Source organism: Rhinopithecus bieti, unplaced genomic scaffold (assembly GCF_001698545.2).
Source record: "Rhinopithecus bieti isolate Rb0 unplaced genomic scaffold, ASM169854v2 scaffold_23402, whole genome shotgun sequence".
Taxonomy (NCBI): Eukaryota; Metazoa; Chordata; class Mammalia; order Primates; family Cercopithecidae; genus Rhinopithecus; species Rhinopithecus bieti.
This window is the reverse complement of record NW_016810748.1, coordinates 126405-139412: the sequence shown is the minus strand read 5'-3', so window position 1 is coordinate 139412 and position 13008 is coordinate 126405. Positions and strand designations below refer to the sequence as shown.

The 13008-nt window shown below is 41.8% G+C and overlaps 1 protein-coding gene across 1 annotated transcript; it reads left to right on the top strand.

Annotated features, from left to right (window-relative positions):
- Nucleotides 1-132: 132 nt before the first annotated feature.
- On the top strand, nucleotides 133-10421 carry LOC108542609 (neuroblastoma breakpoint family member 6-like protein). The gene is made up of 5 exons (XM_017892685.1): nucleotides 133-310; nucleotides 2497-2599; nucleotides 5298-5533; nucleotides 9500-9551; nucleotides 10376-10421. Exons 1-5 carry the CDS (start codon nucleotides 133-135, stop codon nucleotides 10419-10421), a joined length of 615 nt encoding a protein of 204 aa, XP_017748174.1.
- The last annotated feature ends 2587 nt before the right edge of the window (nucleotides 10422-13008 follow it).

The window sequence follows — 13008 nt, the reverse complement described above, 5'->3', positions numbered from 1 at the left end:
AGTTCAATAATTTTTAGTAATTTACTCAAGTGGTGCAACCATTACCATAATCCATGCATTTGTTTTTAATGTATTATTTGTTTGGGTTTATTCTCCCTAGGCTCTGATTCCACTTCCTCCACAAGCTTCAGCATGGCCATGTCTCCCACCACTTGTTTTGGTCCAAAGGCAGAAATGAGCATCCTGGAAACCAATCAGTACTTGTGCTCTGAACTGGAAAAACGCCAACAGAGCTTCCGAGACCTCACAGAGAAATTCCTGGCATCCAAAGCTACTGCCTACTCCCTGGCCAATCACCTGCAGAAATACAGTAGGTCCCATAGGGGCATGGTCACCAAAGTGATAAATGATTGTCCATTTTCCTCTGTGAAATGAAACACTGCAGACTTTATTCTGTATCAAATTTAATTTTATCTTGACTATTTGTCAAGGACAGAAAAACTGAGGCACAAAGGTGTAAAGTTTGCAGGGCAAGTGTAGTGAGGAATAGAGACTAAAATCTTGGTTTAGGCATGAAACTGTCTTTCCCTTCTCAGCAATGAGTATCAGCTTCTACAAACATGTAACATCACTGTTGGTTGAAACAGCTCAGGATTCAATTTCAACTTTTTAAAGAACACCCATTTGCACAGCACTGTGCCAAGGGTGAAAGAGGTAATAGTATATACCTTATCTGCCTCGAAGGAACTTAAAACTACCTATTCTCAACTGAGTCACAGATATGTGGAGATGCAAACTTCAGTAGCAGACATGGAGAAAAGTCTTTATGATACCTGGATCAAGATTCTCTTCCCACAAAAGTTCAAATAAGCCATTCCTCATGCTCTGGTTAGATTGAGGGTATTTCCAGAAAATCAGAGACTTTGTAACACCCTTTCTGTCTCTCTCTGAGTATCAGCTTTACAGACAGCAAGCAACTGCAGGTGGACATCCAGGATCAGAGCTTTGAGACATATGGCCAAAATGAGAACAAGGCCAAGTGGAGCAGACCGCCGTTCTCAGTAGAAGGCCAGGCCAGGTTAGGGGCTGGCCCTTTCCTCTCCACAGTCAGCTCTCACAATTGGAAATCCACTGTAAAATCCCAAACCTGTTACTAATAGTCAGGGAAGGGGGAAGCTGTAATGACAAGGAAACATGGGAACAAGGGCATGAGAGGAACAGGGATATTAGAAGAGGATTCTGGTTAACATTGAAATTGAGTTTGCTTTCCAATTTCCACAATTATTTTAAAATAAATCATTGTGTGGGGGGTGGCTAAAAGTTGCTGTCTAACTTACTGTCATAGAAAAGTAAAGCCAAAAGCCCACTTACTAAAGAAGGGATAAGATGAGCTTTGGTGTGTGGAAAAACTAATTTAAAAAAAAATAAACTTCATTCATTATAATTGTAGGAAAAAAATTTCTCAAGCTAGAGAAGAAGAAAAATATTACCTAAGACCTTAGCATAAAGGTATTATTGTGCAGTGATTAAAGAGCATATGCCCTAGGGCCAAATTTCCTGGGTTCAAATCTAACTTTTCATCACTGTGCCTCAGTTTCCTCATCGGTAATGGTAATAGAGTAGTAACTACCTCTTTGGATAGTGGTGATGATCACATGATGATAATTCTTAAAAACCTACTGCAACAGTACCATGACAAACACTGTGTGTTGGTTCTCCCTTCAAAATACCACCTATTAGCATTTGGGCATGTGCCATTTGGATCTTTCTCCTCCATATGCAGTTTTACACAGTTGTATACAGATAAATGTTTAAATCTTTGAAATATTTTGGGATTATTGAAACTCTTGAAACAGGAGAACTATCAGTCCTATAGTTCTTAGTATCCTCCCAAACACACAGAAAGTCATTATTTCATGCCCTCGTGTTCATGTTTTACTTAAGAGGCTGTAAGGCTTCGTAAATTGGCCTTAAGATTTGAAGTCATGGCCGGGCGCATTGGCACACTTACTGTAATCCCAGCAATTTGGGAAGCCAAGGTGAGTGGATCATTTGAGGTCAGGAGTTTGAGAGCAGCCTAGCCAACATGGTGAAGCTCTGCCTTTACTGAAAGTGCAAAAGCTAGCTGGAAATGGTGGAACACACTTGTAATCTCAGCTCCCTGGGAGGCTGAGGCAGGAGAATAACCCAGGAATCAGAGGTTGCAGTGAGCCAAGATCATGCCATTGCACTCCAGCCTGGACAACAAAGTGAGATTCCATCTCAAAAAAAAAAAAAGATTTGAAGTCAAACCTCAGGGGATGTGAATTCTGACTGCCTCATTCCAGTTGAATCATCTTGTCAAGTTATTGTATCAGCCTGTGAACTTTTCTTTCCTCATCTCTAAAATGGGGAGTAGTTGAGAGACTGAGGAATAAAGATATGGAAATCCCAGTGTAAAGCCTCGTACTGAGGATGCTTTTATCCTTGAGATAGACCCTGCCTCCTGCCCTGCAGGCAGTGACCACAGCAGCACGTCCAGCCTTCCATGATGCAGGCATGTCTGTCTTTTCTCAGAGTGTGAAGAGTGCAAAGACCTTATAGAATCTGTGCTGGAGGAGGAGCTGCAGTTTCAGGAGAGGGAGCTGGCCGAATTGCCGAGGCCAGCTGCAAGGCTCCGGTAAGGAGGTACCTCTGTGGGAAGTGTATAAATACTGTTTGAAGTGGGGCAGCCCAGGCTGGTAGAACAAAGAGAAAATTTGTGCATGGAGAAGGGCAGAAATGTATGAGGCAGGCACAGAACTAGATTAAGACACAATGAGGCTATGGTCCAGTTAGGTGTCTAGGGTTTTCCATTAAATAGCACATTAGTAAAAGGGAGACAACTGTCTGTGTTGGAATACTAGCAATGTGGCTTCTATCTGTGTGTCTTTGGTCAAATTTACTTCACTTTTCTGCATGTCATCAACCTAGGCTACCTCATTTATAAAATGGAAATACTGACAGTATGTACCTTAGAGGGTTATGAAGATTAAATGCACAATTGCAAGTAGTTAGAACCATCTCTAACACATAGAAAACTCTGAACAACTATTTTCTGTTACTATTATATTTGTTCCCATTTATAGATGTGGTGATTGTCATTAACATTTTCTATAAGAGATATTTTCAAACTTTCCAAAGTGCCTTTCATGATAAGAATGTTTCTCCTCCAAACTTTTTAAAAAAGTGTTACACTAGGTGGAGTATTAACTGCTAGGGCTATGGGATAGATAGATGTTTGAGCAGCTGTTGTGTAGAAAATGAATTATTTGCTCAGGACCAGCACTGACTATCCTTAGAGGGTTTCAGACATAAGGTAGATTGTAGCATTTGAAAGTTCTTTTAATCCTTTGTTGAAATGAAATCATAGAAGCTGAAATGTGTAAAACTCACCAAAGCAGAGATATTTGATTGAAGGGGGGATAGGTCTGGAGCCCCTGTTTCTCCCCAGTATGTGTCTTTACTTCCCCTGACACTTTCTAGTAACTCTAAGGAATAGAGTTTGAAAGAGGACCTGCGGATAACTACTTAGAAGAATATCAGGGAGAAAACTCGAGCATGAGATGGGGTAGATGACTGCAAATGTTCAGTCCAGCTCTGGGACTACATGGTTCTAAACATTAACTGAATAACTACTTGCATGTGTACATACTACTGGGTGCTGTAAGTTGGGTAATAGGTGGCACTGTCTTTAGACTCACAGAGCTCACACTCCACGCTGGAACCCATGTGTATTAGTCCATTCTCACACTGCTATAAACACGTATCTGAGACTGGGTGATTTATAAAGAAAAGAGGTTTAATCGGCTCATGGTTCTGTGGACTGTACAGGCTTCTGCTTCTGGGAAGGCCTCAGGAAACTTACAATCATTGTGGAAGTTGAAGGAGAAGGAGGCATGGTCTTCACATGACCAGAAGAGGAGAGAGAGAGAGAGAGCAAAGAGGGAGGTGCTGCACTTTCAAACCACCAGACCTCATGAGAACTCACTCACTACCATGAGAACAGCAAGGGGAAATCCGCCCCATGATCTGGTCACCTTCCAGCTGTTCCCTCCCCAACATTGGGGATTACAATCCAACATGAGATTTGGGTGGGACACAGAGCCAAACCATATCACCATGAGAATTATGCTTATACCATAATTAGAAAACAATTGAAATTCCCACCATAGATAATGAAATTACTACTGCAGAACTTACTTTTTTTTTTTTTTTTTTTTTTTTTTGGATGATGGAGTCTTACCCTGTTCCCAGGCTATGAGTGCAGTTGTGTGATCTCTAGTCTCACTGCAGCCTCCACCTCCCAGGTTCAAGCGATCCCTCCTTAGTCAGTCCTCCCAAGAACTGTAGAGTACATGGCACACATCCTATCCTATGCCTCATGCTATATTTTTTGGTATTTTTTAGTAAAGATGGGGGTGCGCTCATGTTTGGTCTTCAGGCTGGTCTTCAAAATTCGCTTAAGGTGATCTCTCTCTGCCTCGGCCATCGCAAAAGTGCCTGGGTATTACAGGGGTGAGCCACTGTACCTCGGCCAGTAACTTTAATTTTAATTGCCTTCTTACTGATTATGGTCTATCTCTTCATTCATTCAAAGAATACTCCTTCTTGACCCTTTTCACTGATTTTTCTTTTTAACTTTCTAATAATAGCTAGAGATACCTTGGCAACATTTTTGGAACCTCTTTTTTTTTTTTTTTTTTTTTTTTTTTTGCAGTGCCAAGTACTGCGCAATGCTTGATGTATATCATATGAAAATGTACTTAGGCTAAAGTGGGGAACCAAAGGGGCATCTTTTTAAAGCAAAGTTAGTAAAATAACAGACAAACCAAAGGCTGTTTCTTCATTCCTTCTGCCAAAGGCAAGTCACACAACTTGTACAAGAATTCATCTTGGGCCAGGTGCGGTGGCTCACGCCTGTAATCCCAGCACTTTGGGAGGCCAAGGTGCATGGATCACTTGAGGTCAGGAGTTCGAGATGAGCTTGGCCAACATAACAAAACTCCATCTCTACAAAAAATATATAAATTATGCTGGCATGGTGGTGGGCACCTGTAGTCCCAGCTACTTGGAAGGTTGAGGCAAGGGAATTGTTTGAACCTGGGAGGTGGAGGCAGAGGTGCAGGTTGCAGTGAGCTGAGATCACGTCACAGCACTCCAGCCTGGGCAACAGAGTGAGACTCTGTCTCAAAAAAAAAAAAAAAAAGAAAAGAAAAAAAAGAGAATTCAGCTTGGGAGTTCTTTACAGGGATTCTAAGAGATGTCTCCTCTGAAACTTCTATAACCTATTATTCACTACATTCCCTCTTACATTTCACTCTTCTTTCTCACCTTAGGATACATGATCCCTTAATTCAGGCTCAGGCTAAAGAACTGACCCACTCACAACAGAAGATACAGGAAGGGAGAGGTGTCTGCTACCTTTTCACCCAGCATGTGAAGAACACAGTTAAGTCTTTTGAGGGCCTTCTCAAGAAAACTGGCATTGCCTACTACCAGAGACAGAGATTCTGTGAGCAAATGGTACAAGGAATCCAGCTGACAGAGATCCTTGTCAGAAAACTGGCTACAGGTAACTTGGCTACAGGCTCTGAAGACCTTTAGCTCCTCCCAAGTGCCCCAAAGTGGGGAGAAAAAATGCAAAGTTATCTTCATTGTAGATTTTATTTTAGTTTTGACTATGGTCCTTAATCTGCATTCTATTGTTTTCTCTTTAGAGCACTCAGGTAATTGCTTTTCATATTCTTTCAACAGTTCTGAGTTTTGTGTTTTGTTTTGAGACAGTGTCTTGCTCTCTTACCCAAGCTGGAGTTCAGTGACATGATCTTGGCTGACTGCAATCTGTGCCTCCTGGGCTCAAGCTCCCACCTCAGCCTCCCAAGCAGCTGGGACTACAGGTATGTGCCACCATGCCTGGCTAATTTTTGTATTTTTTGTAGAGGCAGTGTTTCACCATGTTGCCTAGGCTGGTCTTGAACTACTGAGCTAAAGTGATCCACCTGCTTTGGCCTCCCGAAGTGCTGGGATTACAGGTGTGAGCCACTGTGCCTGGCCTGAGAGTTCTCAGTTTCAATCAGTAAGAGGGATAGAGTATAGTGGATTACTTCATCTTAATAAGCATAAGAACTCACCTTCATTTCTGGAAGATATTTTCACTGGATGTAGGATTCTAGTTGACAGTTTTTGTTTTTAAAAAGTGTTTGAAAAGTGATATTCCACTGTCTTCTGGCTTACATTGCTAACAACAAGAAGTCTACCGTAATTCTTATTTTTGTTCCTCTGTACATAATATGTCTTTTTTCACTGGCTGCTTTTGAGATTTTCTATTTATCACTGGTTTTAAGCAGTTTGGTTATGATAAGACCTTGTATAGTTTTATCTTTTACATATTGTTTTACTTTAGTTTCTTGCATCTGCATGTTTATAGTTTTGATCAAATTTGAATAATAATGGCATATATGTCTTAAATATGGCATATACAATATATTACATATGGCATATATATCAAATATATATAATATACATTCTATTCTTTCTCTCTATACTCTTCTTCAAAGACTCCAGTTATATTTGTATTAGCTGCTTTGAATTTTTACCACAGCTGACTAATGGTCTGTTCATTTTTGTTGTCTTTTTTTTTCTCTCTTTGTTTCTATTTCCATGTCTTGGAATTGATTAATCTTTCTTTAGCAGCATCTAATTTGCTGTAAATCCTATCCAGTGTATTTTCATCTCAGACTTTATTTTTCATCTAAATTTTATTTATGTCTTTTTAAAACTCTTCTATGTAACTCCTCATCATTTCATATTTTCCTCTATCTATTTTATTTTATTCTATTTTTTGAGACAGAGTCTTGCTCTATTGCCCAGGCTGAAGTGCAGCGGTGAGATTTTGGCTCAAGTGATTCCTGTGCCTCAGCCTCCTGAGTAGCTTTGATTACAGGCATGTGCCTCCATGCCCAGCTAATTTTCATATTTTTCATAGAGACGGGGTTTCACCACATTGGCCAGGCTGGTCTCGAACTCCTGACCTCAGGAGACCCACCCACCTTGGCCTTGCAAAGTGCTGGGATTACAAGCATGAGCCGCCACAGCTGGCCTAGCTTCTTTAATACAAGGAATATAGTTATATTTGTTTCAATGTTCTTGTCTACAGATTCTGTCATCTGTGTCCTTTCTCTTGTTTTTTAGTTCTCACCTGATGTGTCCTTTCTAAGTCAGTTTAAGTAGATTGATATTTTTTTCCTTCTCATCATGGAATATAGTTTTCTGTCTCTCTGCATTCCTAACATTATTTGATTTGATGTTAGATATTGCGAATTGTAACCTATTGAATGCTGGATTTTTTGCATTTTGTGTTAAAATTCTTTTAGCTTTGTTTAAATATACAATGAAGTTATTTAAAAACAATTTGCATCTTTTCAAGCTGGCTTTTTAGTTTTTTTAGGCAGGATAAGCACAGCTATTAGTCAACAGCTGTTTTTTTCCCACTATGGAGGCAATATGACTTTTAAGAAAATAGACCTTATTTTTTAGAGTAGTTTCAGATTAACAGCAAAATTGAGCAGGGAGTACAAAAATTTCTCATATACCCCTTGCCTCCACACATTCATAACCTCCTAGACTATCAACATCTCTCTCCAAAATGGTACATTTTTTACAGTTGATGAACTTAAATTGACATGTCATTATCACACAAAGTCCATAGTTTACACTGGGGGCAACACTCTTTTGAAGATTCTAAGCCAGTGATCTCCCACAGATTTGGCACCAGGGACTGGTTGCATGAAAGACAATTTTTCCACAGACAAGGTGGGGGTGGGATGGTAGGGGTTGGGAGTTGGGTGGTTTCAGTACCAAACTGTTCCACCTCAGATCATCAGACACTAGTTAGAGTCTCATAAGGAGCATGAAGCCTAGATCCCTGGTATGTACAGTTCACAATAGGGCTTGTGCTCCAATGCTAATCTAATGCCATCTCTGATCTACCAGGAGGCAGAGCTCAGGCAGTAATGCTTTCTTGCTGGCTGCTCACCTCCTGCTGTGCGGTCTCATTCCTAACAGGCCATGGACCAGTGCTGGGGATTTGGGGACTCCTATTCTAACCAATGCTCCCTCTACTAAAAGGGATTTTCACTCTACCTGATGGAAACACCAAGTGTTGCAAGCTCTGTGTGAGCTACAGATATTATTCCTTTTGGGAAGTTCTTTTCCCTGCTTTGCATAATTTCCTCAAATACATGTACTAATGAGTACTTAGCTGAAGATTGAAGACAGATATCCAAGGCATTCTGTCTGTGCAGCAATCTATTCTCTAGTCTGTCCTGTGGTGTCTAGCCACCCTGACTTCTTCAAGCTTACTACCAGGCTCTGCCTGGGTCCTCCCTCCCTGCTCTACAGTTGACAATCTCAGGCAGGAAACTGGAGCAGTCATAGGGCTCACCTCTTTTATTTTCTCTCTCTCAGGGATCACTGTACTATACTGCACTATATCCAATGTTGAAGCTACAGTTTAAAATACCTTTTCCAGTTTCTTAGTTGCTTAAGGTGGAGGACAAATCTGGTCCCTATTACTCCAACTTGGCCAGAAGCAGAAGTCTCCGTTCAACCTTTGCGGTCAGAAAGAACAGTATGACAGAAGGCAGCCTGTTAGAATGGGAAGACCCCTGGGCTAAGAATCAGAATTACCTAGGCTCTAGTCTCAGCACTGTATTTACTAACTTTGTGCAAGTGATTGATCCTTCTTGAATTTCTGTTTCCTCATTTGTAAAGTGGTCAAATCATAATTCCACAGCTGCTGTACAGATCAGTTGAAGTAGTGTCTTAATGTTCATGAGTGTATTTCTCTTTCAGGGTTATTTATTTATTTTCAAGTCCCAATAAACTGTCCAAATCTTTTGGGGTAAGTTTAGGCACTGGATATAGTAGAAGCTGATGTTAGAAAAGTTGATTTATACTGGAATATTTTTCATAGACTCACCCCCAATTCTCACTAACAAACTGAGAAGAAGAGAAAAAGAATTACCCCCAAGAACATTGGAGGAAGCACAACAGGGACAGACTTGAAGGCACCTGGGCAGTCCTCTGGTTTTGCAGTAGAGGTAGGACAGGGCTATTTGTCCTCTCCGAGACTGGAGCAGGTTCTGTGTGTGAGTAGCAAGGGGACAAACAGTCATGGTCTGGCAACCAGCCTGTGGCAGGAAGGAAGGTTATAACTGGAGAAGTCCAAAGGGCAGCCAGGCAAGTATTCTTTGAACTGGGGAACAAAAGACATTTAAAACTTTTTGCTCTGCTTCAGGCAGCTGATGTCATGGTGATGATTCACCACATCAGGAACACCCTGTCCAGTGGACTCAGGCAAGCCCGCCAGGCCACTTCTCTAAAGACACAACCTGAGGCCTCCTGCAATAATTCTCAGAGAGCATTCTGAACACACATGTAAAGTGTTATGTCCCTGATCATATAGACCCCATGTGTGCAATGTGTGAAATGGGACCTGCTTAATTTCTGACCAGCTCTTTCTAATTTTGGTTTGCAGAATATCAAAATGGTAAGAAAAATGAAGACAGGCAAAAGCTACTGGCTCCCAGGTAACTCTGAATGATGAAGGGGCTGATAATGGACTGACCAAATCTAGAGAGGATTCCAGAAGCAAGGACTCAAATCTAGAGAGGATTCCAGAGGCAAGGACTCAAATCTAGAGAGGATTCCAGAAGCAAGGGCTCAAGAGGTTAAAGGTCCCAGATCTGGAAATAGCAGAAACTGCTGATTGTTCCTTTTTCTGTTGACTGATTATACAATGTGTCCTTTTAAAAACGGTTCTCTGTTCCCTTTCCAGTTCTTGTATTGGTTCCTATTTCCTAGTAATTTCTCACACTTAGTTAACTAGTCAGTCTTACCGAAAAGTAAACTAACCAGGGATCCCTGGTTTCTGTATCTTTAAAACCTATATGGTTACAAACCAAAGTGAGATGCCTATCTGGTTTCTGCACAGTTGTCCTGAATTATGTTGGCAGATATTTTATAGCCAGAAAATTACCTTGAAAAATAAATTGAAACCATACCAAGTATTTAGAGCTAGGGGTCTAAAATCTGCAAAAGCCCTGGGATGTTACGTTGTCTCAAGAGCCAGTATTCAATGGACCACTCCACATCATATTAAATAAAATCTGAACACAGCATTTTGAAGCCAATAGTGTGGGTCTTTGTGTCCTGTGTGCCCTGAGTGTATTTTAGAGTGGTTGTTGAGTCTGCTGCCTTATCTGTGTGTTATGAGGTCAACACACTGATCACTTGCTGTTTTCACTTCTATACTAACTCTCGACTCACTATACTCCCAGTCAAAAGTGGATTGTATACTTTCTCTTTGATATGATGGTTTCTTTGGTCTTGGTGCCTCTTCCATGAGCTTCAGATCAGAACTAGCTATGAAGCTGTGGTTCCAGGCTGCCTTGGTTTAATTCCTTGTCTTGCCTACTCCACCAGGCTCAGGAGGGAGGTCCAGGAGGAAGAAATGGATGAAGTCCTGGAGGACTCACTAGATGAACAGTATTTGATTCATTCCAGCCGCCATGACTCCCATCAGCTTCCCAGCAGCAATGCCTTCCTCTTTGATGCACAGGAAGACTCCTCTGCTCTGGATTTAGCCAGTGAGTGCTCCTTTGATAAGAAAAATAAAGCTCTATCAATCTCTCCATAGCTCCTACATTCTACATGCTCAACACCTCTGTCTAAACTGAGAGATGTTATTCTCTGCAGGCAGGCCCTGAAGATTCACTTTAAAAAAGTGATTAGGCTGAACACAGCTCTGGGATCAAGTCTCAAGTACAGGTCCCTGGTGGGTCAGGTAATTTGCTCTGTTCCTGTCCTTACCTCAGTCCCTCTGGCCCTGAATGGCATCTGCAAGCTGGTATACTCAAAGCAGGCCAGAATGGAGAGAGTGAAGAGATTATGGCAGACTCTCTGCCACTGCTGCAGCACATGTACAAATCCATTTAACAGATCTCCTTCTTTAAAATGGGACATCTTATCTTTCCTGAAATATATATATATTTTTGAGACAGGGTCTCTTGTTCTGTCACCCAAGCTAGAGTGCAGTGGCATGACCTCGGCTCACCACAACCTACAACCTGGGTCAAATGACCCTCACACCTCAGCCTCCTGAGTAACTGAGACCACAGATGCATGCTACTACTCCCGGCTATATTTTTGCCTTTTTGGTAGAGACAGAATCTTGCCTTGTTGCCCAGGCTGGCCTCAAACTCCTGAGCTCAAGCAATTCACCCACCCCTGCCTCCCAAAGTGCTGGGATTACAGATGTGAGCCACCGTGCCCAGGCTTCTTGAAATATTCTTGATAATTATAGTTCCTGAACAGTTTTCCCAAGCTGTTCTAGCCATCCCAAGAATGTTAGCAGGCTTGTCCACATGTTTGGAGGTGCAATTATAATGTTTCCTGGGTTTCAAGCTCTGGTCTCCATCTCCCCTCAGGTGCTTGCTTTCCCACAAGGTGCCATCTGACTAATAGAATATCAGGGAATTTCCATAAAGACAAGACTTCGGTCTTGGCAACCCTTTGGTAAATAGCCAGGGTTCTCCATCTTTGTGCAACACCAAGGTATTTTTACGATCTCTGTTAGTTTAGTCTCAGTGCTGTAATTCAATCTAAATAAACAACGAGGCTATCTGCTGAAGAAAAGGCTGAATCTAACAGCAATTCCACCAGCATGCCCTCTTCCCAGAATAACTCCACACTAGCCACTGGAGCTTCTCTAGGTGTATAAGAGCCCTTTGGGTTGGTAGCCTCACTGGTGTGTGTATAGATTAAAACCTTGACCTATGTCTCCTCTCCCTTACTTGAATGTTTGACTTTACTTTGGGGGCAAAAGTTTGGATTGTTAGGGGACTATATGCTTTTATACTCTTCTACATAATAGAAAAAGACTTTATTAATTCACTTACTGAGCTTTCATAGTAATATAAACCATATTAGGCTTGTCATTTTGTCAGTGATGGGTGTTAAGTATGTGGCTTTTATTACTCATACCATCCTCTGACAAAGGCATTCTTATTTCTCTTTCCAATTTCACAATAAGGTACAGAGGAAGGTCTTTACCATCTGTTAACGATGTTCAGGGCTGGGCACGGTGGCTCACACCTATAATCCCAGCACTTTGGGAGGCCTAGGTGGGTGGATCACTTGAGGTCAGGAGTTGGGACCAGCCTGGCCAACATGGTGAAACCCTGTCTCTACTAAAAATGCAAAAATTAGCCAAGCATAGTGGTGCATTCCTGTAGTCTCAGCCACTCGGGAGGGTGAGGCATGAGAATCCTTTGAAACTGGGAGATGCAGGCTGCAGTGAGCCAAGTTAGTGCCTCTGCACTCCAGCCTGGGTGACAGAATGAGACTTTGTAAAAAATACAACAGCAACAACAACAAAAAGATGTTCAGGAGAGATATTTTGTAGAGAGGAACATATTCCCTAGTACCTATAAGTCATCTCAAGGAGGTGGTCACACCTTTCCTAGTGCTAGAAAAGCCCTACTCAGAGACCTTCAGTGTTTTCCCATCTCCTGTCAACCTGCCTTATACTTCCCATATCTCCATGTGGGAGGCATCCCTGTGGAGTTTGCTTAGCACTTGGCCATGCTTTGTTTGAAACCTTAAAAACTCTTAAAGAAGGTTGCCTTATGTTCCCTCATGAGAAGATGAAGTTGGCAAAAGGATGGTAAAGGGCAGGGATCTTGATGAGAGGCCCCTCACTACCCCTTTAGTGATCGGCATTCTTCATTTCCCATCTCATTCCATGTCCTGGTGGAATGGCTGCAGAAGATAAGATCCTGAAATAGTTGCTGCTTTGGTATGAGAAGGGACCTGGTTACTGTTCTTCTGGCCCAGCACAATGTTATGAAATGATGGCTTCTATGTGAGAGCAATCTAAGAGGAGGGGGATGGAGAGAACCACCTTGGGGTGGTAGAATGAAGAGTAATCAAGACATAAGGGAAGCTGATGAGGATGGCACCATTTTTGGATCCCCTCCTCCTAGC